The following is a 25985-nucleotide window of genomic DNA, read 5'->3' on the forward strand; positions in this document are numbered from 1 at the left end:
GAACCCCATCCGAGTTCACTTTTTTAAATGGCCTTGGTTAAAGTATTAACACTTCATTAGGAGTTGAGACAAATGAAGTCAGATCAGGACGCACACCCTGTGGGCAGTTAAATTAGTGTGGGGAAGTATCCAGTTTTCTATCAGGTGGTAACTGACATACAGAATGTTTCACTCTACTTTGCAAATGCCTTTCTAGATGCGACATTCTTTTACGAAAGCCAGTTCATCAACCCTGCTCCACTTTGATCCCTCACCCAGATTGTCAACCCCTCGAAACTATCGCAATGTTTTTTCTTTTGTAATTTGAAACTCTGTGGAACTGACTTTGAAAGTGCAATTTGAATGGCTCCACCCTAAAATCTCTAAGACGGGGAAAATTCTGTCAATATTTGGAATTTTTAAGGTTAATTGGATGTCTAAGCTGAAGAGTATACAATTCTAAAATTTGAACACACAAAAGCTCTTACACTGAAACAGAGAATTTTGGTTAAAATCAAGACACAAGAAGGTTCCCTTTTTCAACAATGGAAAAAGTAGAGGCGAAAACATGAGGTTGAAATGTGACTCAAAGTTTCGAAAAAAAGAGAGTGACCTTCAGACAGATAGTATTTTTAAATGTTACATTTTTTTGGTGAAGATTCAGGAATCCTTTCTTAAAGCTTAGATATTTGCTTTGTGTGAATTAACAAAATTCAACCAAAAGGTTAAAGAAGGCCTCTATATTATTGTTAATTTGTTGCTGATTCCAACACATTAAAAACTTATGTAGTGCAGTGATGGAATCTAAAAATGAATAAAAAAAATATTAAATGCAGCTGCCATGGTGCGTGTTTACAGCCTAATGTGACACATTGTCTGCATGTGTGAGTGAGCATTGCCTTTTTGAAAAGACGTCCAGAGTCCTCGCTGATCTGGGCGAAACGGGGAATGATATTGTTGAGGTAGAGGTCAGACAGTGTGGCGTGGTCACGGCTTTCCCTCTTCACTTGAAGCAGCAACAGGTTCCAACAGTTCACTGGTGATAAGATGCTTTGCTCCTTCCTGCACATGATAACAAGAATGGAAAAATTGCCCTTAACAATTTAATTAAGGCACTCTGGAAGCATAATTCGGATAAGCAAGCATTGTCTTTTATCTTTTTTTCTTTCTTTTGATTCCTTTTTTATTCTATTTGATGGATGCATATGCAGCAACACTGCTGGTTAAAAGGTAGAAGCAAGTTCACCGTACAGCACACTGTTTTACATCAAGATGAAACACTGAAATAACAGGCATGGAGGGAGAGAACGCCCAGTCAGATTTATACAGAAAACAGCCACCCTCTGTCTATTCCACACATACACTTATACGATTACCCACATACGCACACACACACAGAGCGGGTCAGTTTGCCAACCCAAACAGGGGATTCAGCCAGGGTACAAAACCCAGCAGGAAGTGGTAAGGCTCCCCCAAAAGCACAGCTGTTACTGCGAAGAAAGCACTCATTAGAAAAAAAAAGAAAAAAAAAGTGAGAATGAGATGAGAAAAAGAGTCGGAAGTTCCTTTCATACTCATCTGCCTTTAAAATGAAGTTTTTGCACTGATTTTTCCTGATTAAGCCTATTTCGAAAAGTCCAAAGAGCTGAATGGGCTACTTTACACATTTTACTTTACAAAATCCCAATCAGTAGATGCAGTCAAAAAAAATATTTTACCATATTTTCTGCCTCTGTCATGTTAAGTCAAATTTAAAAAACATTAAGATAGCATTAAACAATTTAATTTGTTGCCTCTTTTGAGGTATTTTAATACTCCTTAAATGATTCTTATACATCAGCATAAAACTTCACTTATTCCAGCAATCGTGCCTAAGTGAAATAAAATCTCTAAAATTAAACATGTTTGCCCAGAGCCCCAATTTCGCCTCAAAAAATTTGTCTACAATAAATCTAGCCCTTTAAAAATGACTCCTTGTGATGAGGATTACAATAGTGCACTTGTAGTTTGCGGTGCTGTAAAATTCCAGTGCATCTAAAGTTAAAGGCCAATCTCAAAGAGTATGTGTGTGATTACCAATGCAGCCTGGGGGTTAAATGATCAATGAGGATTCTAAAAGGAAACATTGATTAAATAATTTAAGTGGATGATGGAAAAGATTTGAGGGTGAAGAGGAGCAGTAAAAATTCCAAGGAAAATAGCAGACACAATGATGAAAACAAAAGGGTCACAGCATGAACTTAGTCACTCTGACACAGGAAATCTTTGACAGAGGCCGTGAGTGGGAATGTTGTCAGTGAGTTGAGTCATAGACAGTGATGTGATATGCTGGTACCAACTGTCACTGGTCAAAAGAATAAATACTTGTAATGTGATGTGGTATAGTGTCATCTGCAGAATTCTAATGACATACTTTTTCAGAACAATCTTAAATTCTTGAGTTCGTCTTGGATAGAAAGTCTTGATAAAATCTGTTCACTTTTGGGTATTCAGACTTTCCACATTTTGTAACATTTTCTTGCACAAAACCAGTTTCACTATTTGCTAAGGCTAAGCCTTCTTGCGCCACATCATGGCAACCTGAACTAATTCCTAATCACCATGGCAGTGTAGCACTAAGGGTGTAACAGCAGCTCTTTGAAGCGGGTTGGTTATTACAATGTAAATACTAAAATGTCACTGCCTTCTTTCGAAGGTCACATGGTGCACTTTGTGGATCATTGCGAGGGTTCAGGTCAGGTGATGACAGTGAGTCATATGAAAAGGAAATGCGAAATGGTCATTTACAGTCAGGGTCAAAACGCATAGCATTAGATGGAGCATTTGCTGCTGGCACTTTTTTCTGTATGACTTCAACCAAAAATAATTTCTATCTGACTAGCCATGCTCACATAAACCATAAATCTGAAATAAAGATTACAGTACTTCCACAGAAGATTGACTTGAAATAATGTCACCCTCTCAAACTAATTGACTAAATTCAAATTGTTTACAAAAATTGAGATTAAAATGTTTTGTAAAAATCAAAATAAAAAAGGCTATTTTTGTGTTTCCTGAAAATTCAGAGAAAAAAGACTTTAAATTTCACTTTTTTGAGCTTTTAATCATTCTATACTGTCATTCCCTGGATAGAAACACAATCAGAATAGTTTTCTTAAACCATGTTCATCCAGCCTACCATACCTCATGGGATCGAACCCTCAACCCCAGAATTGTGAGGGTGAAATGCCAACCACTCAACACCGGGCTGCCTCAATTGTAGGATGTTCTTATCTTATTGATTTGATTTATATTTTTAAAAGGGCTACGTTACATATTAATTTATATTCTTTTACATGTGAATCATCTCTTTTTATGTTCTATGGAAAACATCACTTGAAGCCCAAGTAGTAGGCAGCATGCAGTCAATGATGCTATTTTTAAGGTCAAGGAAAAAATGTGGAAACCTGGCAGAAGACAGCGAACTGAAACAGTCAGCCTCCAACCATACTGCACTGTACTATGGGAAACCGGACGCCCTTCTTCAGGCAGCAAAAATACATAACAAAGGTTTTTTTTCCCATTTCCTGTTGAATGTTTCAAATGTTGGCATCACTCATCTGGCTTGTCCAGAAGCAGTTAAAAATATTGTTTGATAACTCTAACGCCTCTTCAAAACCTACAGCTAAGTTTGTGAACGCCAATGGTCATTACAAAATGACACAATTTTGGAGTAAGGAAAAAAAATAAAATAAAAGAAGCGCATTTAGCCGGAAAATAGTTGAAATTCCACCTAGGCATTCAGTCAAAACGACACCAGCAGCTGTGTGGAAAATGTGAAATGTTGAAGGAGTAAATCAACATGAAATGAGGGCAAATATGTTAACCAGTACAAACATAATTAAAGCATTACAAGGACTATAAAAAATCTGTGAAAAGACTGACTTTCTACACCCTCACCCACCCACTGAATATTATAGTTAGACTTTGTCTGAACTGATAGACTGACAATTTGAGAAATCATTCCTTCATTGCACAACTAATTTGATTTGGTGTCAGTTTACTCAAAGTTTTACGCCTTTTAATTGACAGAATGTGGGCAGAATTGCTCTATGGGGTTGTTTGTGTGTGTTCATTTACTAAAGAATACCAGGTGTGTGATGGAGGGAGATATTAAAAAGTGAACAATGAGAACAATGAAAAGTGGAAAGCAAAAGAACAACAAAAAAAAAAAAAGGAAGACAGAAGAGGAAACTCACATGACTTAGGGGGCGGGAATGTTTGATAGGAAGTCTGCGTGTGTAGACTTTAAAAAAAAATATATAGTTAAAAAAGCATGTCATTTCCTGATAGGAACTGAACTCCACATGATCGCAATAAAATGAAACAGCCAGCTACAGTAAATTTACTGCCAATATCTGCCCACCTACAAGAGAAAGTGTGTTTCATGGTTAGGGGGAAGTTTAGAAACAAACCACAAATTGGTACAGTTCGGAAAAATTAACTTGATAACAAATGAGGGTGGAAATGTAAACTATTAAGCCAAGGTTTGAAACTGGTCATAAGATAGTAGCTCAAATATATATATGGGGAAAGCTAGTTTGCTTCCAAGTCATTTGGGATTAGTCAGAGCATGATAATTACAACCTTCAGAACATCGTAGCGTCACTCATTTTTAGCAAATACCCATTTTGTCGGTGTAATTTGTTTAAACACAGAATGACTCCATTTTAATCGTAGTCTTTAAGATAAGTGTGTAGCTGTTTCGTACTTCAGCAGATGGTCCTTGGTACTGCGTGTCTTGGTCAGGAAGCGCTCTGCCAGCTTTTCCATGTTGCGGCTGTAGTCCATCTCAATCTCCGCCTTCTTCCTGAAGAAATCCTGCAGGTCCTGGAGCAGCTGCACTCGCAGCTCACACTGCTGGTCCAGACACTTCAGCTGCTCCACCAGCTGGGCACGAATCTCTGTGAAAGGGAGAGACAAGTTGGTCGACATTTTTAAGATGATCAATACATGACAAGCAAATCGGTTTTTTTCCCCCAAAATTCAGTTATGAATAAATGATTTAGAGCAAGGGTGTCAAACTCGGGTTGGTTCGCGAGCCGCATTAACGTCAACTCGATTTCATGTGGGCCGGACCATTTTAGATATAATATTTAGAATTTTTTTAAATAAATGGATTAAAAGAACTGGATTAAAAGCCCTGAATATTTATTTTTTATAGATCTAAAACAATGTTTATTTTAGCTTTTTTTTTTAAATATATTTTTAGATTTCACAAAAGGATTTTTGAACTAAAAACAGAAAACAATTATTAAAAAATTACAATTATTGATTTAAAAGGGGGAAAATCAGGAAATTTAATATACATCTATACTCTTCATTTTAATTTGATCCTAAAACAGAAAGTCAGCACTCATGATTTACTTTCCCGGGCCACACAAAATGATGCGGCGGGCCAGATTTGGCCTCCGGGCCGCCACTTTGACACCTGTGATTTAGAGTATTTGTCAAGATAGCATGTTAAAATTGTAATGCACGATAATTTCACAATAAAACATTATTTCTCATTAAAGTTAAGAATGGGTTGTCATTTAAAACCTGATATAGTACTTGAACCAAATATAGCTATTATCATCTACTAGATAGCTGCATTTCTATAGGCGGCCGTTCATCGTAACTCATCACTTTCCATTTCCCCTCTCCCTCCTGACTACCTTATCTTTCATTCAATGCCAAGTCTGGATTCTAATTAATAGGGTGCAATCAGTTTATGTATCCGATCACACAGAAAACTCCCATGGACAGGGAGGGGTGTATAATGCAGCTTTGTACAGGAAGATTCAATGTGCACACACAAACACACATCAATGATAAATGGATCCGTGCTGACAGCTGTCAAAATAATGCTTTGCTCTCCGAGCCGCCTGCCAACAGTTTGAATGCGTGCTGCACGTGCATCCTTATAATAAAATAAGACCCCCTCCCCTGGCATACACACAAGTTGGGCTATTGATTACAGCTGTCCCTACCTCGACATTGCTGGCTGAAGAGGAAGCAACGTGCTCTGCCCTCCATCCTGGCTCCTGTTCAGCATCAAGTTCCGTGACACACAAGGACAGACTAGACTACTTAGTTGAGCCAAGAGACGCTTGATTCTGCTTTTGTGCTTTATAGCTGAGAGTGCAGTTCCTCATTGAAACAAAGAGAAGTGCTATCTTTAAAAATACCCAAGCACATGATATCTGCAGTCCCGCTCTCCTGCACTGTCCTAACGCAGTGTCACCAACCAGTGAATGCTCAAACACGAATACACAGCCGAAATATATAAACACAGTCAGTGCCTGAGCCAATGACACGTTGGGGCATTTGGCTCTGCCAACATATGTTACAGTGTGTGCATTTGTGCATACTTGTGACCAATTTGCACACAGTGAAATGCTGTCAATGATGGGTAATAAGTCAGCGTCCTGCCTAGTATGACTGAGACCAGAAAACCACAAGGTGACAGCCTTGTAATTAACTGTCATAGGACAAAAACAACACATACCATACTGGATAAACACAGCAGCTGGAAATCCGTGTTTGTAGTCAGACAACCAGGCTGCAACACCATGGCAGCACTTATCCACCGAGATAAATAAGATTTATTAATAAAAGATGTGTAAAAAGTCCAATATATATATTTAAATTGTTTTTAAATAATTTTTGTAAGAGAGGTCTCTTACAAAAGAGTAAAGGCGAGGCGCTCTATGTGCAGGTCGATGCCTCCCCTCTGTAATGGTCATCATCTCCTTAGCCAGAAAGAAGTGGGATGTGAATTGGAATGTGTTACTTCCACCCTTCCAGAAAGTCCAGTCACATTTTCCAGACAGATGAGAGCAAGTCTTGCAAACTAGATCTGGAATTTTGCTTTACTGATGTTCATTGCATTTCCTTTGATTCACTATCTCCTCTAGTTACTGGGGACTCGGTACTAATTTTTGAGATTTCTCCATTTTTTGTTTTCATCATGTCCTTTAAAAAAGTATGTTAAAGGGAAAAAAAACTATCTGAAAAAAAATCTGTTGGTGAGAAAATATTGAAAATTTTGTTTAGGCCATTTCTTCCCCTAAAATATACATTTAACTGGGAGTCTGTAAGAGGACATTATCATATATTACAGACTCTCAGGCACACTTGAGTATAAGCCATAACCAACAAATCTTTCATTCATTCAAAATACACAGTGCAATCTTTTCACTCAAAAACGTGACTGAAATAACCGTACATTATTGATAAGTTGTGGCCCAGTAAATGTATTTTAAAAATAGTCGGGAGTTTGGTGCATTTGTTGAAAGTTTGATTCAGCAAGAGATAAAAAATATATATAAAATTGTCATTTATTGCTATCAGGGCACAACAATGACCTTTTTATCTTTTGAGCAAATGCATGGAGTTCAAAGATGTGTATTGTACTTCGTGGAAATTTACTAGTAGCTATGGTCTATGACTTGAGGCTGGTACCACAAATCAATCAGACATGCCGCATGCAAGCACACAGTGAGAGATTTTGAAGAAATAAAGGCACTGCCAAAGGGCATGTCGCATAGACTCTGTCTGGGTGGAGCTCAGAGTGGTGATTATTCTTTATATGACACGGATTTAGAAAAAGGCTTCTCATCATTGATGACCAATTTGTCCACCATATTTTCCAGTCCAGGGCTTTATTCATTTCTGTGGTACAAAAAAAAAGGATCACACTGAACGAACATGTATTTCATAATAGAAATGCTTGTTTTAGGGAAACTGAATTTAATTTTGAGACTGCAGCAATGTGATGGATGTCCCGAGCTGGCACAAACATAAGACACACATTTACTGCCTCAAGGATTCCTGAAGACAACCTGGGCTTGGACTAAACACACACACACACACACACACACACACACACACACACACACACACACACACACACACACACACACACACACACACACACTCTCCAACAGCAATGCGACACTACCTCTGGGCCAATTTCGACTCTGTGTGAGTGGGTTTTAAAACATTGATTTCCTGCAGCCATATGATGTAGTTTTTTTTCCTTCAGATGTTTAACAGTGTGACACATTCAACATACAGATGATGAAAATGTGAAGGAAAATGGGTGACTTGCTGCCCAACGAGATTGCTCAGGACGTTTTCGTATCCTAGTTCACTATCATGACATCAAAACGATACAGTATAATATTCTTGTAATCATGCACGACTGTGAGCCGCTTTCCAAATAAGCACCTTGAGTGACAATTTCCGTAGTTTATGCAAAGTGGTGTTGACATACAACAAGTGGACGACAGACCAGGTTATGGCAGCAATAAATGTCATGTACACAGATTTAATGGACTATAGATGGCTGGCGTGTCATATTGTGCAGAGCAGTGATGCCTGGAGGAATTGCCTGTAGCCAACTTCCAAATGCTGACATTATGTTGGACTTTTTTAGACAGAAAACAATCGGAGCTCATACTGAATCAACATATCTCAGTTGGTCAAAGCAAATTAAAGCCTCAAATGCTTTGACAATGGAGAAAAAAAGTTAATTCGGTCCTCTATGTTCAGGAAGCGACGAAAGAGAGACAGGAAGTCAGGAGCAGTTCATAGCCCATAGGGAACACATGCAAGGTTTATACTAAAACAACTACAGGAAGCCTGTACAAAGAGGCCGGAGCCATGTGTAGGTTTAAATGAAAAAGATAATGTAATGGAGGCAACTGTGGTGTTCGTCACTTTTAGGGGAGGTAAAAAACAGCAACTTAACTTGAGGTTTTCTGGTTAGTCTATATTATATTGTTTATTCGGGATGAGTGCTTGGTTAGCCTATGGGGTGTGATTTAAAGAAATCTGAATGGGTCAGTAGTCTCAGGTTGCAGGTAGAATTTTCTAAAAGGATTCTTAAGCAGGGTGGAATCTATTAGTTCCAGACATGCCTTACTAATACTACTTCATTTTAGATCCACACACAGTATGTATGGAGGGGGAGTAGAAGAAAAGATAGAATTTCAGTATAGCAAGTGTTAGAGGTGGAAAGTATTGTTGGAATGGAAAGATTCCAACCTATCTTTATTGGTCGTACTGATTTCCTTCAAAAATACACACACCTGGACATCCACCCAACGGGTGAAAGGCTATGTGTCACCAAAATCCCAGCAAATTTAGAAAACGCAATGTTGTCTTAATAAGGCAAGTTACCAAGTCAAGTGATTTCTAGACATGGACAACTTGCCAAAGTATCAAAACCAGAGCAAACCTGACAAGTGTGTGCGAAGCAGATGTGGACAACGAAGAAATGGGAATTTTTTGTATGTGCCAAGACCAAAAAAATAACTATAAGAGGAGAATGTAAGAATTTGTACTTTTTGGTGCTTTTGTTATTTAGAATTTGTTGAAATGGAGAACTGGGAATGAAGAGGCTTTGTTTTGGCCACTTACGGAAACAAAGGTCTGACTCATAAACAATCACCCCTATGCAATAATTACACCGCTGATGACCGAGGGCAATGAAAAATAATGGTGATGGAACACAATTTCAGTCTTGCAGCCATTCAACTGTAAATGTTGATCAAATTACAAGACTTTGATGATCAAATAAGAACAACATTTAAAGGGCAGAGTGAGCAACTGGATGAGATCATGAGGATAGAGTAAAAGAGAGAAAGGAGTGCACTATCAATAGGAGTAAATTCCTCTACACTTCTCTTCACCTTAGTGACCAGTAACGGAAGTCATTAAATCTTTTAAAGACCACAAGGTTTAGTCAGCAGAGTGGAAGATGAGATGTTTGCACTAGGAAGTGCTGATGCTTCCGCAGGCCAAGCTAGGAGTCCGATTGGCTCCCAGCCGTGGTTCCCTACCCCAATCCCCAGATCGGATGACAGGTCAGGGGCTCAGAGGTCGCAGTGCTACTAAGAGAGGGGATAGTCTACCATGTCAACCAACTTGTACAAAAACTTAGGGACAAAGGAAATTAATTTCAGATCACTTTCAACCCAGGCAGTAGTAGTGCAACTTACTGGATGCATACTCTTCTCCTCTATGCTGTTGCACGCTCTGATTCTCCCTTTACAGTAGCAGAAAGGGGTTGGGATTGGGGGTTTTCTATACATAATGAAAAAGGATTGCTTATAAAATGTTAAGGAACCCCTCACCCACTTACAGTGCATGTCTGCTCCACTAACCTATTCTGAGATTTGGGTTTTAGAGTCGAGTGGTGCATCTGACACAAAAAGACTAAGATAGGAATTCAAATAAATATGCCCACCTTCTCACAATTATGTTGGCGAAACTGGCTGTAATTAGGAATGTGCCAAACAATGATTGATAAGAATCTGTGTAACAGATTGCATGAACACATTTACAAGCAAATGAGAGAAAAAGGAAAAAAACGCAAAATAGTGTGCAACCAGATCACATACTGTTCATTCAGAGATACTCACAGATATATGGAAATAATACTAGAATTGTCTAGTGAACCATTTTTGTTGTGCTATCACCAAGGCTTAATTTGTGCCAGAGCATGATTGGGTAAGTCTTGATTTTGGCCTCACTCTATTCCAAAATTAATTTAGGGCAACCTGCCAACTTATTGAGTCTCTGCTGTCATCAATTTGTAGACATGGCCAAAGTTGTCAAGTACTACAATCAACAGCAATTATTGCCTTATAGGAAAACAACTTCAAGAAAATACAGTAAAACAGCTGTTATCATGGTATTGAGTATAGTTTAGGTTCGTCATAATAGAGCACCATAATGATTTTCCATTTTGTTTGGATGACCTTCCACCTGGTGTCACCTCTATTTACACTCTCTGATGAACACAGCCATCTGGGCTTCAATTTCTTTCCAACGGGGGCCATCTCAGTCATGCTAACTCACAATCACGCACACACTTTTCGGAAGGGCTGCAAACCTAAATCATGCAGTGATCTGCGCCATCTGTCAAAGAATGTTCGACCAAGTATCAAAACCTAATGAAACCTACTTAAATGTATTATATCCTGGATCAGCATGGCAGAAAATATTTAAGCGGAGCTGTCTTACTGTGTGTGCGTGCATGTGAATGTTGATGTATACACTCTTTACAGTGTTTCCAAATGGCTAGTGCATAACACTTTCCTTAATCATCTTAACAGCCAGTCACGGGATTTGACTAATCCACAACACAAGCATGTGAAGAAGCTTACTGAGGGTGTCTGCCTGTCTCTGTGTGTGTCAAGCTTAACTTTTTTGTGAAATCAAGCATGACAGTGTTGATCTGGCAAGAGATGGTACTAAATGACAGTAGTGAAGGGCGAGAGCAGACACCTATCAAGTGGAGAGGTATCGTCTGACTGGCAAAGGCTCAGTCCTTTTTCCATATACTGTTTAATATTTGTCATATTTTTGCTGAATGCGTGCAACATCTAGGCTGGAGATTAAATATAAATTTGTCATGTTCTTATTTTCCCCCCAGAAATTGATTTGTCAGCAACAATCTCCTAAATGACATTAATAGCTGTATAAATACAAAACTACACATCTACATCGATAATTAGACATTTGTGAAGAATCTTTTTAATCAAATAGAAAACATCATGCACTGTACTCATATGGGTGAAATCTTAGTGCGGCATTCCAGGGGAAGTGAGGCTGGAAATGGGTATAGACGATGGTGTGTGAGGCAAAGTGACCCAAAGGGTCATTTCTGCTGATGGCTGTCAAGTGGGGATTCGTATCCTGCATGCCATGGGAAGACAATAAGGGAAGGGAATCTGCTCTGACACAGAACATATCACAGCTTCCTTCTGTTACAAATTCCTTTACAGACACTGGCATAGGCGTGGCATATGAGGGAGAAATTGTTCCCTTTGCATTTTAAAGAAGGAGGAAAAAATAGAATGACTATTGGAGCAATCATCAAAATCTGGCTGTTACAGTATATACTTGATTTTGCTAAGAGATAAAGATTTTTTTAAAGTACTTTGATGATTATCACATTTAGCATTTTGATAAAATATATAAATCTTAAATGCTTCTTTTTTCCCCAGTTCCACCCGAGCATCTTTCGAAGTGGTGCATTGATAGGGGAAAGAGAAAGTGGGCCAAGCTGCATGAAGAGGCTCTGAGAAAAGATGAGAACTCTACACCTCAGCAAAAACAAGCGCTGCAACAGAAGTATCGGACAAAAGCCCGGCTGGGATTTCTTCCTTTTTTTCTGGGGAATTTTCATAGCATTAAAATAATGCTGTGTTAATACTATGATCACATACGCATAAATAAAGTCATCAATTTTGAGCTTTCTGCACTACTCAGATTTCCACGACATACATGACATAAATTAGCTGTGAGCAACATCTCCCCTTGCTTAGAAAGTAGTCCAATGCTAATGAGGAGACATAAATAAATCTTTCTCCCACTATTAATAGGTTTGTAAACTGATGCAGGTTGACTAACACTCACCTCTGGTGATTATGACAATGACCTTGCACAGAGAAAACATAATTTGCACAAACATATCTGTGCTAATGTTGTGACTCATCATGCATAACAGCATGCCACCTTTTTGTTGAGTTGCCCGACTCAGAAAGACATATTGCTGTTCAATTAAAATGTGTATAATGGCCTAGTGGCAAATCAATGCTTTGCAGAGCCAAATGCAAAAATTGTGGAACTTGTAGCTTATAGACATTACACTTATGGAAACAGAAAATGGTTATCATCGCTGGCCTTTAGGAAAATATTTATGGAAATAACACCAGAAGAAAAGTTGTATGATCAGATAGTTGAGGTCAGAACTCTGTCCTACACTAAACTCATCCATTTACACAATATCTTTAAAAACCTAGTTTCGGGGAAAGTCATAGTAAGCGGAAAAGGCACTTCCAAATGAGAAGTGCTGACTTTTTAAAAGAGTTAAGATGCAAGATAAATTATAAGATTAGCACTAGACTGACAAATGCATTGATCAATTAGATGTGTCATTCAACATAAGTCGATCATATTGTGTTTAACATTTTTCCGTAAATTAAGTATAACCTGCTTGACCACTTTTTTCTGACTTCTGCTCATCATAGCAGCTCACGGATGTGTCATCCAAGTGGGTCCTGGATTATACTACACCAGCAAGACATCCGTTTGTATTCATTTCAACTGCTGCACTCATCCTGAGTCCAACCTCCTTGATAATAAACAAACGGTCAACCCAGTGAAAACTTTGTGACAAGTTTTATCCATTTGAAACAGAAGCTCAATCTTGAGTCCCCTCCCTTTCAAACGCTCAGTCATGGACAGTTTGATACCACAAAATCTATCTAGCAGAGAAACGAGTGAAACAGTAAGTAATGTGTGTGCTGTATCAAAGACAGGACACATCTCAATCGCAAGAACACAATTGGGTGCTCTATCATGGGCTGCCACACCCTTTAAATGCAAGACTCTGACTGACCCTGAAGAGACTTAAAAACAAAAAAAGAGGGAGGGGATAGTGGACACGGGGAATGAAATCCTTATAAAAACAGAGCATGAGTCTTAAGAATACAGGAAGTGCGAGAAAGGCTGAGAGGTGTGACAGATTCTGGACAGGCAGCTGAGATATCAGACAAGCAGATGGGAAAATGGGGCAGATACATACCGAGGGAAAGAATGGAAAACATGTCTGTTGGTTTGCGTTCGGCAATGTGGGTGTAAATTATTAAAGTTGGATCAGTGGAGGTGAGAAAGGAATTTTATAAGCATGGGGTAGTTTCAGCATCAAAACAATGCATATACAGATAGTTATTTAACTGTCTCATGCTTACAAAAACAAGATTATTGCATAGGCTGATGACAATTTGCGGGTTTCCATTACCCATATGACTAATTTTATAAATCTAGGTACAGTATGCTGCTATTGTACAGAATAGTAAAGGTTTGACACAGCTCAACCTGACATGCCTATAAAACAGATTTCCACTTCAAATTAGTGCAGTTGAAAACTGTGGAAATCATGGGACACTTAAAACATCGATCAAAAAGGTATATATTTATATGGTAATTACTTATTACATATGGCAGTTTGCTAAGCAGGAGACACATTTAATTCACCAGGTGACAGGGAAGGAGGAAAACAGACCACTGCAGACTAGTGGAGAATGTGGACTGGGAAATAGCTCTTACGTTGAAAAAATTGGAATTCACCCAACAAATGAGGAAAAAAGATCCAGAGATAGATCAACAGTGTGCAACCAATGTGTGGTCAGGTCCCTGGCTTGGCCGCTCACTGACACATTTCATTGTAATCTCTCCACGAATAACGAAAAAGTATCAATTTTAATTCCGCAATTCATCTAATTTGCTCTCAGATAAAAAAAAATTGATCAATTCATGCACAACCCAAAAATATACGTACCAATTTTTGGGGGGGGATCTGCCCATTAGTCAGGAATAAGAATTTGATATTGAATTAGAATAGAAGGAATAGTAATTTTAAGTGTGCGGTTAACTTATTTCATAACCTTTCAGTCAAACAAATAAAAATAGTAACAGAGGAGTAATGAAATGCTTTTTGGAGTTCATTTAGGGAGACACTGTGTCACACTTAATAAATGAGAATGTAGCATGTTTCTGACCACAGTCAGTCTGTTCGAAGCTGGGATTAATGAGGTCAAAGTTTAAATTCGCAGACCGAGTGAGACATGTGGCTAACACCTGTTCAAAGATACCTCAAAATGCCATTATTACAGACAAAAAGAAGGTAGAGGGGATAAATTAGTCAGTCATTAGTAGAATTTATTGTTAAACAGCGAGAGACTTGAAAGGGCTCTTATGTTATTTTGCTTTATTTCTCTGCAGCCAGTGTTTTTTTCCACTCTTAGTTAGCCAAGCATTCTTTGTTATACACAGAGGAAGCCTGTTTGATCTTGGAAACTCCTGCTGTTCCTCCTCTCCAAGCTCACAGACATCAGGCATACACTCTCTCACTTCAGGCAAAAGCTTGCCTCTTTTATTTTTCAATCGCAAAGTAGCCCCCCTGCCCACAAAAAACAACCCATCATCCTATTCTTTCCCTTTAGTCCCTCCCGCTGCTGAAAACGGAACACATTCTCTCTCTTGTAACAAGATCAGATACAAAATGAACTCAAAATGGCCTCGTTGCTGTACAAGTTGGACTGATGGCAGCTACTGTATGCTGTGTGCATATGAACCATGTAATTTGTGAGCTATGACACCATGGGGATAGTAGCCATCATTGTCCACCACAATGGGATACAATGGAGAGGGATACAGGCATGGACATGACTCACACATATTGTAAGCCCCCATGACCATTAGAGCTGACAAAGACATGGGAAACAATAGGCAGTAAGCGTCAGCGTGTTGTACAGCTAAACAATTGCAGCATTACGTATGCCTTAAACTGTGAATTAGAAAAGTGTTAAAAGTTTAATTAGTTTCTCATTGACTTTAACAGCAATGTTTTGACATGCAAACTCATCAATTTAAAACTTGTTTTGGAATTATTGTAGAATCCAGAGATTGTATAAACAAAACCAATATGTCGGCACTTTTCAACGATTATATTTTTGGTCAATTCAATACGGAACATGAACGAAAAAAACATTACAAAAGAATTTCATGCCTTTTACTCCAGGCAGACAAAGACCTCTCATTATATATAATAAAAAGTCATGCCATATGGTCTTTTCCCCCCAATAATATCCTTTAAATGTAATTACATTACTCCATAATTTAAAAACAGCACATCTATCTTGATTGCGATTATTGACAAATCTAGTAAAAAAATTTCACCTCTGAATTCTGCCAAAATAAATGAAACGAAGTGATTGATGGCAACATTTTTTTTATGGCAGCCCTTCTGAAACCAAGTGCTCCTTTCATTCTAGTAGTCAAGTCACTGCTAGAAAGGACACCTGAAATGAAGCAACTGTACTTTTGAATATTTCACCAAGAGATCCAATACAAATAGAGTATATGTCATTAAACAAGACAATGAAAAAAAAAACAGTTGTCTTCCAAGCTCCAACAACCCTAATTTGGATTGGTCCAAAGTGTGCAGTGCACTTTATTACCCACCTTCACTTGGAAATGCATGAAATTTAATTAAATAGAAAATGTTGAAGCATTAGTTATAACTGCAGTGTTCTATTGCCCAATGAGTTAGACACTATGTCACCTATAGCTCATTCAACTCCTGCCCTGCATGGGCCACTGCACAGAAGGAATGAGCATGTGTGAGTGCATGTATAAAGGGGAGGGATGTTCCCATTTCCACTCTGTTTGAAGCACAGGGATTGAGTTGGAATGGAAAAGGGAACAGTGTGTGTGCATTGGGGGGGTTGGGTCGGCACCAGAGGGAGAGTGATGGGAGAGGCGATCACCGTAACTCGAGAGGGGAGTCCCACAGCATGAGCAGGCACATGGTCCCTACCCAACACAGTGGGGTTGATGAATAGTGCAAACAGTTTTCCCCGATACATAATATAATGATGACATACTGGTATCATTTGGTCTAGCTATTAGGATTCAGAGCACAATTATTCGTGTAAACAACATAATTCCGCTGTTAGGGATGATGGAATAGGGGGCAGATTGTTTCACTGTACATGTGCAGTATTATTGAATTCATATGCATTTAAAGTAATTTCTTTGTTTTATTGTGACAGATCTGTTCATAACAATGTAATTAAAATGAGATTTAACACAGTTACACAAAACTTCCACAGCAAATGATAAAATTTTCACACAAAATGAAAGATTTTTTGGGGGCTTTTCGTTCATTATGTACACATAATATATGTAAATAAAGTTGTATCCAAATTTGTAGCAGCGTAAATGGTTTGTATCGCTTTAAAGATGACCAAATGTCACGTAATCAAAATCTGCGAGGGCTGAATGAGGCACAGCAACACATGATGCAGTATTTACCAACTTCAAACGACTCTGGGCTAATGAATATCAGTTATGCATAGTTTATGATAGAAGCAGAGATTAAAGAGATTAAATGCAGTTAAGTAAGGAGTGTCTCCGAAATTCAGTTGGTAGTGGTTTTACAGGCACTGAGGAACTCAGTCTAAAGCATTTTTAAATATTTGCAACATAAAAAGTTGAAAAGATTTGGTAGAAAGGTATCCCTGCACAAATACCAGACTAATTACATCATGCAAAAGAGCTATGTAGGTCATTTGACTGGTTTGATCTAAGAATGATATGGACACAACATTTGTTCTAACGCTCAAGTTGTTCAGGTGTATCTAATGAACCGGCAAGAGAAGAGGTTATTATATTTAAAAGCTCCTGCTGTGAGAAGCGGTATGGACAAAAAGTGACTTCAGACTTGATTGGGTTGTAATACATGAAATGATATCGCTATGTCAAACTCACTGTGGTTCACAGGCCACATAAAACATTAAGTCTGAGACCTGGTGGGTTGGCCTTATTAAATAAATATCTCTCTCATCTCATTTTCTGAACCGCTTTATCCTCATTAGGGTCATGGGGGTGCTGGTGCCAATCCCAGCTGTCTCCGGGCCGGAGACGGGGGACACCCTGAATCTGTGGCCAGCCAATTGCAGGGCACAAGGAGACGGACAACCATGCACACTCAAACCCATACCTAGGAGCAATTTAGAGTATCCAATCAGCCTATCGTGCATGTTTTTGGAATGTGGGAGGAAACCGGAGTCCCTGGAGGAAACCCACGCAGGCCCGGGGAGAAAATGCAAACTCCACACAGATGGACATGACCTGGATTTGAACCCAGGACCCCAGAGCTACGAGGCCGCCACGCTAACCACTCGCTCCGCCGCGCTAACCACTCCCTCCACCGAGCCGCCCCTTATTAAATATAGTTAGCATTTTTTTATTAGGGATGATGAGTATCACACCGAAAATTCACCCAAAGACTTTGTCAGAACATATTTCACTGCCTCAGGAAGCATTTAAACATGTATGAGAACAACAGAATTTCTCAATATGTCCTTCACAAATTAGACACATACACACCTTTCGCTCATGGCAAAATTTGCAAGAAAGCAGAGAGAACAAGAGAGAACAGATGCAAACAAGCATCTGCAAATTCAGCAAGATAAATATCAGGCCACAGGTATGTGTAGTGTGAGTTCTTTGACAGTACTCCTAACAACTGCACTGATGAGCTACAACAACAAACAAACCCTGGTAAAACATGCTTAACACACCCATAGTAAAACATGAAAGCCACGACAAGTGTGCACATGAAATGCTTCCTCTGCAAGCGTGTTTGACCACATTCATTCAACAGTTATGGAAGAAATGGCATGAACAAAGATAAAGTAATATTTAATATCACATATCCTACCCTACCCTAACTTTTTGCACCAGTGAATCGTAATATAACATAAACAAAATTAAATGAGCTTGGATTACAATACAGACACACTCAAAAATAAGTTTAATCTAACCTTACACTTAACTTAATTCTAATTTTGTTTTACATTTTTATACCATTCTTCCGGCCGGGTTGGCTCTGTTTGCCCCGCCTCCAACCTGACTTTAAGTATCGATGGGCTGTTTGCTGTTGTATTCCCTTCAAAATATTACGAAAATGATGCACACAAATGTCACTTATGAACAGACGTGCAATTGTAAAGCTTCTGGGAAAGAAAACTACAACATGATTCTAATATATAAATAGGGTTAGTAGCAAATCTTGTTCTCAGTACATTAAAAAAAACTGCATGTGTGGCAAAAACAGAGTAGAGGGAAAGACTCATACTCCCTTTAGAGTAGCATGGATGCTGGGAACAGCAGAACTGGTGCATCCACATGGCAACCAGTGGGAGAACACTGTGTCCTCACTTTATGCAGAAGAAAAGAGGAAAGTACAAGGCAGTGTGTGTGCAATACAGATTCAACTAAGACGAGCTGATGAATGGCTTCATTAAAACAGTATTAAAAGAGGTGAGGTGAATAGTGGGGGTGCAGTGATTAGCTTACTTTCACAGCATATAAACAGCTCAATACAGACATTCTCTCTTTAATAGCTGTACAATCAAGCTTAATATTTATCTCAACATGAAATATGTTTCAACTCGGGTCTGGAAAGATGAAAGAACTCTAACCTAGAGGGTTCAAACTAGAATTGGGCATGCAGTCTCAGTGGCCACCCTGATTAGTCAGAAAACCTACGGGGAAGAAACATTTACATTATTCTTTCGCATTTTTCTCCTTGCACCTTCCAAACCCAGGAAAATGGGGGCAATTCAGTAACCCTAGCAACCAAGTGTGCCTACGTGCATAGAGAGTCTGCTGATAGAGAGGAAAGGCGGGACCAAGTGGGGGAGACAGAGATAATGAGCAAAAGACCTAAAACAAATGCATACACCAGGGGTTCCACAGATTTAGGGTTTTTTCATCTTTGATATTATTCAGTGCATTATTAACACAGACATAAACATGAAAATAGATTTACCCATATATATACACACATTAATCACAGATGGGGGAATGATTTTATTGATTGGCAATAGAATTCTATTGAACTGAACATTCAAATGTTTAACATGGTAAGTGCATCATCATGACAAGAGTGAATGCAGACGCCTACAGTTGCCTGATGCTAACTGTGGTAAAAAAGAATGCCTGTCTTCATTTTGTCTGTTCTGCAGTTACTTAAGACTGTTGGGAATTTACGACATGCAAAACTTACCACTCCTGTGTGTGTGTTAAAATCATTCCCACTCTCATCCAATTAATAAGTGGGTTGAAAAAATGTGCAATCAATATTGAAGGCAACATTTCTTCTCTCCACTTTCATAGGCAAAAAACGTACACTTAATTCAGGTCTCCATTTCGTTCTTCGAGTTTTTTCCCCCACAGGTTTTTCCTTCATCTCCAAGTTTGCATAGTCCTGCTCTTTCCTTGCTACCTCTTTGTTTTTGGCCATGTACAAGGGCTGGTCAAATAAAACCTGTGTCCTGCGGAAACATTTGTCCAGCCTTTTTTGCACTTGTTTTAACTGCTACCTTGCTTGGCCACTTTCGGATTTATTTACAGCGGCCTGCTCCAATACTGATTGTTTTATAGAGGATAGAATCAGTCTTCATCACTTGCTCCACGGTCCTTAGATAGATTCATCTGTTCTTAAAGATACTCGCATCAACTCACACACATCCACATCAGGTTGTGCGCCACCAATGTGGTTGGCACATGTTGAGACTACAGAAACGCAATGGCTAGTTTGGACTACAGGAGTGTGTGTCATACATCACTGCTGTCAAACATGAAGAGTGGATAGGTCAGAGACAACGTGACAGAAAGGGGGTGGAGGAGCAAGGGAGGGGGAGAAAAACAAAAGTATAAGTGGAGAACCAATGGTTCATTTAACAATGATGCGATTGTTCACTGAATGTGGGCTGAGAGAAAGAAAAAGATTGAAATTGAACAAGAGGGAGGAAGGGATCGACAGCTTTTCACATTCTTGTCCATGCTGACTGGTTGTTGTGCTGTTGCAGTGGGTGAAGGGGATCAAGTCTTTTTTTATGATTTGACCTTAAATTATTTAGTTTACAATAAAAAATAATAATTATAAATTAGGGGGGACACTTCTTTAACATCACTTTGCAGTACGAGCAAGGACTACCAGAATGAAGATATGAAAAGGAACCGAAACAGATGTCTCCTTTTAAGGTAATGGGTAAAACAAGGCTATCTCTCAGTGGACATCATCCAAAACAGAAGCACAAAATTCTCTACCAAAAGTAATTTGTAACTGTGATGGATCCTCATACTTTCGAAGTCAAAGCCAGAACACCTGAAATGGAGGGAGAGTGGAATCACATCAGCCAACCAGTGTAGGTTGAACATCTGTCACCCAATCAGAGCATGGGGAACATCTGGCACAAATGAACAGCAGTCATCTCGCAGTTGAACTCCGACCTTACCGGGTTGACTCGGCTGTGTGCATTTTTCTTCTCAACGTGTTTATTTCTCTCTCTCATTTCAACTGACTATTCCTCCAGATCCATTACTGGTGCCAAAAGGAATCAGGCAACCGTGTATAGCATCTGATATGCCAGATGTTGTCACTCACCTGTACAGCTTCTTTGACATACCGTGTCGTACGGTGTCGCCCTGATGGCGGACATTCCTCATATAATCGCATTTTGCAAAAGCATTCTGGAGGAAAGAGCACCTGCAGTTAGATTAAGCTATTTGTGGCTGTCATTTACATCTACAAGTAACACACACATTTTTACAACACACTGTTCAACTCTGTAGTGAACAATTATACAATTCCCACTATTGAAGAATGAGGAAGTAGGAGATAGGACAAGTGATAGTGAAAATCATTTTTTCTCCCATGCTAGGTTATTTTGCCAACTGAGCAGATTACAAATGTGCCTGACCCAAAGGTGGTGTAGCTGGTGTTGTTGGTATTTAACAAGAGGAAAATATTGAATGGACTTGTTAAAGTACAAGATATCAGAAAATCTCCAATGGTGCTGCTCAAATGCAGAGTTAAATTGTGTTTGTGTGTGCACATGTGTGTGTCCACTGCTCGGAAGCGTCCCAGCACAATCAGTGTGTATTCAAGCCTAACTCCACACTAACATCCTTCCCACCTGATTATTTTAAGCAGTGTCAGCAAACTCTCAATTTGGACCAAAACGAATACACACATGCACATGCACACTTTTCCTCACTCTAAATGATCACTTCTGTAATAGTCAAATCTATTAAACCTCTACATATATCCATATAAAGCAGGATCATATGAGCCCTTTCATCCAAGTGTGATGGATGACTTTTTACTGTTTAACGGCATCAAAAGACCTGGTTTTCAAATCATAGTCAGATGCCAAAACATTTAACCAACAAATAAATACACCTTCAAATGTGTCACTCATCAAACTTCACATTTTCTCACAGTCAAATATAAGAGTGATGAGTGTTGTCTAAATGGGCATACTCTAACAAGGCCTCTATTCTATCTCTTTTGCCATAACACAGAAAACTAAGCATTGTGGGAATTTGTCATTCTTCTGCACAGTCTCAATCAACAATACATCAATCAAATACAACTTAAATGGGCCCATACTAATTCCAATACATGGACATACACAAACGCCTGTTTGCAGACAAACCCACTGCTGTGTCAACACCTTTCCTATTGTGAGTTAGTGAAAGCAGCTATTTAACCCAAATCATGTTTCACTGGTTGCCAAGCAAGCATGCAACTGACTAATGTGCAGACAGAATTTCAGTTGATAACTCGTGGCATGAAGAGACACGCGTCCCCTTTAAGGGTAAAAGGTCATCATAACTGCTGCTCCGAAATTATAACAGATGCTGCTCCCAAATGCCTCTTTGGGCCATCTATATATTGTTCTGGGTAAACGATCAATAAGGGTTATTCAAGCACAACATCAGATCGGCCAGCTGTTAATATTTCTAAGTGTGTCTCAGACAGACTACAAAACCCCCCAAATCAATAGGGTTTATTAATGGTTGTGGTGGTGGGAATTTCGGTCAGAGGGGCAGACGCTTATTAATAGGCTTCGTGGAACAGCAACAGATGGAGGGCCAAAGAAATCTTTTTAAAATGTACTAAATATTCTGAAGGGCTATCATGTGGACTAAAATGCTTCCTGTTCTTTTCTTTTTAATACTGCGGCGTGTTGGCTGATTGGTAAACCAGGAGCCCTACTCTGGCTGAATAAAAGCAGTCACATGGAGACTGCCACTGTACCAAAATCCCAAGCGATCCACATCCCCTCTGAAAAGCAAGTCAACCTCTGGATTCAATTCCAAATAAATGCTCCACGCAGTCCTAACGTGAGATGATAAGCTCATTCCTAAACTCCATGTATAACCATTTGCATCTGTGCAGGGAACATTCTTGCCACGTCCAGTATCCTGAAGGCTTGCTCTTCCGTCCCCACTTTTTTAACCGAGTATGCTTTAACACTGCGAGCCTCGTTGTGTTTTAGGACAGAAATATTTGAAAATTTGGCCTAGTGAAAATTGGGACTTTTCGAATTAGTTGATGTATTCCCTGTCTGTGTGTGCAAGGTCATTCACCATCATGCTGCTGAGCCTTATCAAGTTAAGCCATGTGGTAGGATTTACATTTATTTACCTTTCATGATGTGGCACAAAAAAAGATTATTTTTGCTCCCAAATTTACAGGCAGACATAATTTGACTGATTCCAGATATGGGAAGTGAGCATACTCATGTTATCACATATTCAAGGAAGCATCCCAGCGCTCTTCATTAACAGCTTGCAAGATAATGACAGACCGTGTGTGTGCGAGCACACACTTTTGTGAAAATTCCGGGAACGTTGCACTATTTGCAGACACCAAAATCATCAAAGCAATCATGCATGGGTATAATTATAGGTTTGATCTGGAAAAACCACCGCCACCATTTACTGTGTAGTTCTAAAGTATCCGACAGGGTTGGTCGATGGACAAATATGTCCGAAGAGGAGTTTTTTGCAAGGCAGCTTAATGCCATACTATGGTGAAAACACAATAGCCAGGGTATCTTCCTGTGGATGGTTCTATTGATCAGAGGAATGCATTTTTTTCTTGTGACCATATTTTGGTTTGTTCTCAATACAACAAAAGGGAAGAGATGAATTTCGGAGGACAATAGCATTAACCTTTACTCAAAATGGGAACATGGAAAAGCCAGTGTGACAGAGAAGATGGTGATAACCCATTTTATTTTGTGATCAAGACTATTTGCAGCAGTAGTCATATCTTCTCTTTATCCTCTTGCCTGAATGACCCCTGCATCACTTTCACCAAACTACTTACCATACTTTAGTTTAAAATATTTGGGGATTTTCTTAACCCCCATTTAAATGAATTTACTTTGAGACAAATTCACCGGAAGAACCATCTCGGGCAACATCTCCAACCACTGGAAAACAGTACATTCCTGTAACGTGCAATAACTATAGGGGCAAATAGAGACATACTGGAATGAATAGCATCACACGATCTAACTGGGGATGGCATAGATGCCTCATCACATGCTCAACAACTGGAGAGCTGCTGACTTGGATGTCACTGTCACCCAAAATATTGGTAACCAATAGAGAACAACCTCAATAATGTAATGCTGGTTTGAAAAATACAGCAGATTATCAGAACAAGGATTCAGGTTACCAAGTTTTTGGGTCAGTTTAACTGCATTGCACTGATGGCAAGCTACTGGAGATGGACCATCTTGATAAAGTAGGGCCTTTAAGAAGTTTGTTTTCACTTTTCCCTCCTTTGTTTTTATGAGCTCCCCAAAATACTCAAACACATCTCAGCTCCTCCCAATGGCCCACTCCAATATAAAGGCTTTACACTAAGTGGTAATTTTGATCATCTTTAGTTCTTATGTCACCCTCAACAGATGGTGGTGCAGGTGTACCTTTTTAAATGGCTCATGACAGCAGCCACGACCAGTGTGGCTGCCTGCCTGACGACAGATGCATCCACAAATGCAACCAATCAGGCCTTAACTCACTTCACTGCATCGCATGCAAATAGGAAGAAGAAAAATGTTAAAAACATTATAGTGGACGATCAGAAACAATACGCGTTTAGTCCTAATGCTTCTGTTTTTGGGCACTAAACTCGGGCGGTATGCAGAGCTCCACAGCCTGCAGCAAACATGCGGGAGGCATCGGGGAAGAGAAAACGCCCTGCCTTGTTCATGTCGACACGGCAAGCCTTTTGCTTGTGGCACATTGCGGACACACGACGAGAAAGCGTGTGTTTTAACACCTCGTGCAAGCTGTCGGAGGTTACTGACACTGAGGCATAGGCGTTTTGCCCCCCTTTTCGTGTTTGATCGTGATTAGCGCACAACGTTGAAGGCGACCGATGCCGGGTCATAGAGCGATGACCATTGATTCCACATAAATAATGAGATAACACGGCGAATTGCCAATTATAGCCGACATTCAAACAGGAGATGGTGGCGTAAGCCCGCGATAACCATGAAAAAAATGCATATCATCAATTATGATTTTTTTTTTCGTTTGGTGATTAAAAAAACATTTAAAAAAAGTTTTACCTTTTACTTGAGTTTCATATTCGGCTACGATCTCCTTGTCCTTACGGAATTTGGCCGGAGACGTCATGGCTGGAGTTTTCAGATCGAACCACTTGGCTGCGAAGTCAATCTGCTCTCAATTCGACAATAGATCAAGCTTGCTGAGCTTTGGAGTGTCCACGCTGCGGCTAGATTCAATGGGAATGAAAAGAGGATTGAAAAAAAAGGGGGATCCAGATGAGAATATGTTGATCCTCGCTTGGTGAGTCCGCGGGTCCGTATTGTCTCCCTGTGTGTTTTCACTCGGGGCGCATTGCGAGTTTGCCGCTGCACAATTTTCATGCGCGCCTCCTCCGACCAAGCGGCTGAGATGTGAGCACTTTGGAGTCAAAAGGGGGATGCATCCTCATTTAAAACCAGCGATAATAGTTAGTATGCAATCAAAAAAAAAACGTCCATTCGCGTCTTTGGTGCTATCTGAAGTGACTGCTCACCCTGCGGTGAAGTGAGAGAGGAGGAACCGGTGGAGGGGCTGGATTTTGGTCGATCCCACTGCGCAGGACACACATGAGGATGCACGGATTGCACGATGTTCTTTTAAGCTTTTTAACAGCAAATGAGTACAACTAACACTATTTTTTAAATGTATTGTTTAGTTTAACACGTCAACTTGTGATTCTGTGTCTCAAAGTCGTAAAAGGGCAATACAACGTGGATTTCCATTTTCTTATCATAACAGTAATTCACGTTCTTACCGCTTGTTGGCATCCATATGTATTTGTATATATATTTTTTAATCTATAAATGAGAAATATAACAATGTGGCACGCACTAGCACTACTTGCGCACTGGAACTAACCGGAAGTAGTGCATGCAATGCTGTTCAACTATTAAACAACATGAAAAAGACGGCATAAAAATCATCTATCGGATACGTTCCGCCACGAGTAGTCTGAATTTCACTAACAAACGCAG

At 39.5% G+C, this 25985-nt stretch overlaps 1 protein-coding gene across 3 annotated transcripts in view; it reads right to left on the minus strand.

The window, feature by feature from the left end:
- The window catches only part of srgap2 (SLIT-ROBO Rho GTPase activating protein 2), a 38087-nt gene extending 12106 nt beyond the window's left edge, over nt 1-25981 (minus strand). The window contains exons 1-3 of one of the 3 annotated variants that reach the window (XM_077602334.1): nt 25032-25981; nt 4730-4922; nt 879-1041 (exon numbers count right to left, since the gene is read on the minus strand). In XM_077602334.1, coding sequence (XP_077458460.1) covers nt 879-1041; nt 4730-4922; nt 25032-25098 — 423 coding nt within the window. In that variant the 5' untranslated portion in view covers nt 25099-25981. Of the gene's footprint in view, nt 1-878; nt 1042-4729; nt 4923-5990; nt 6103-25031 lie in introns of those variants that run through there. The other 2 variants (XM_077602333.1, XM_077602335.1) reach the window with 2 other exon arrangements.
- Nucleotides 25982-25985: the final 4 nt, after the last annotated feature.

The sequence above is a fragment of the Stigmatopora argus genome, chromosome 6, assembly GCF_051989625.1.
Source record: "Stigmatopora argus isolate UIUO_Sarg chromosome 6, RoL_Sarg_1.0, whole genome shotgun sequence".
Lineage (NCBI taxonomy): Eukaryota > Metazoa > Chordata > Actinopteri > Syngnathiformes > Syngnathidae > Stigmatopora > Stigmatopora argus.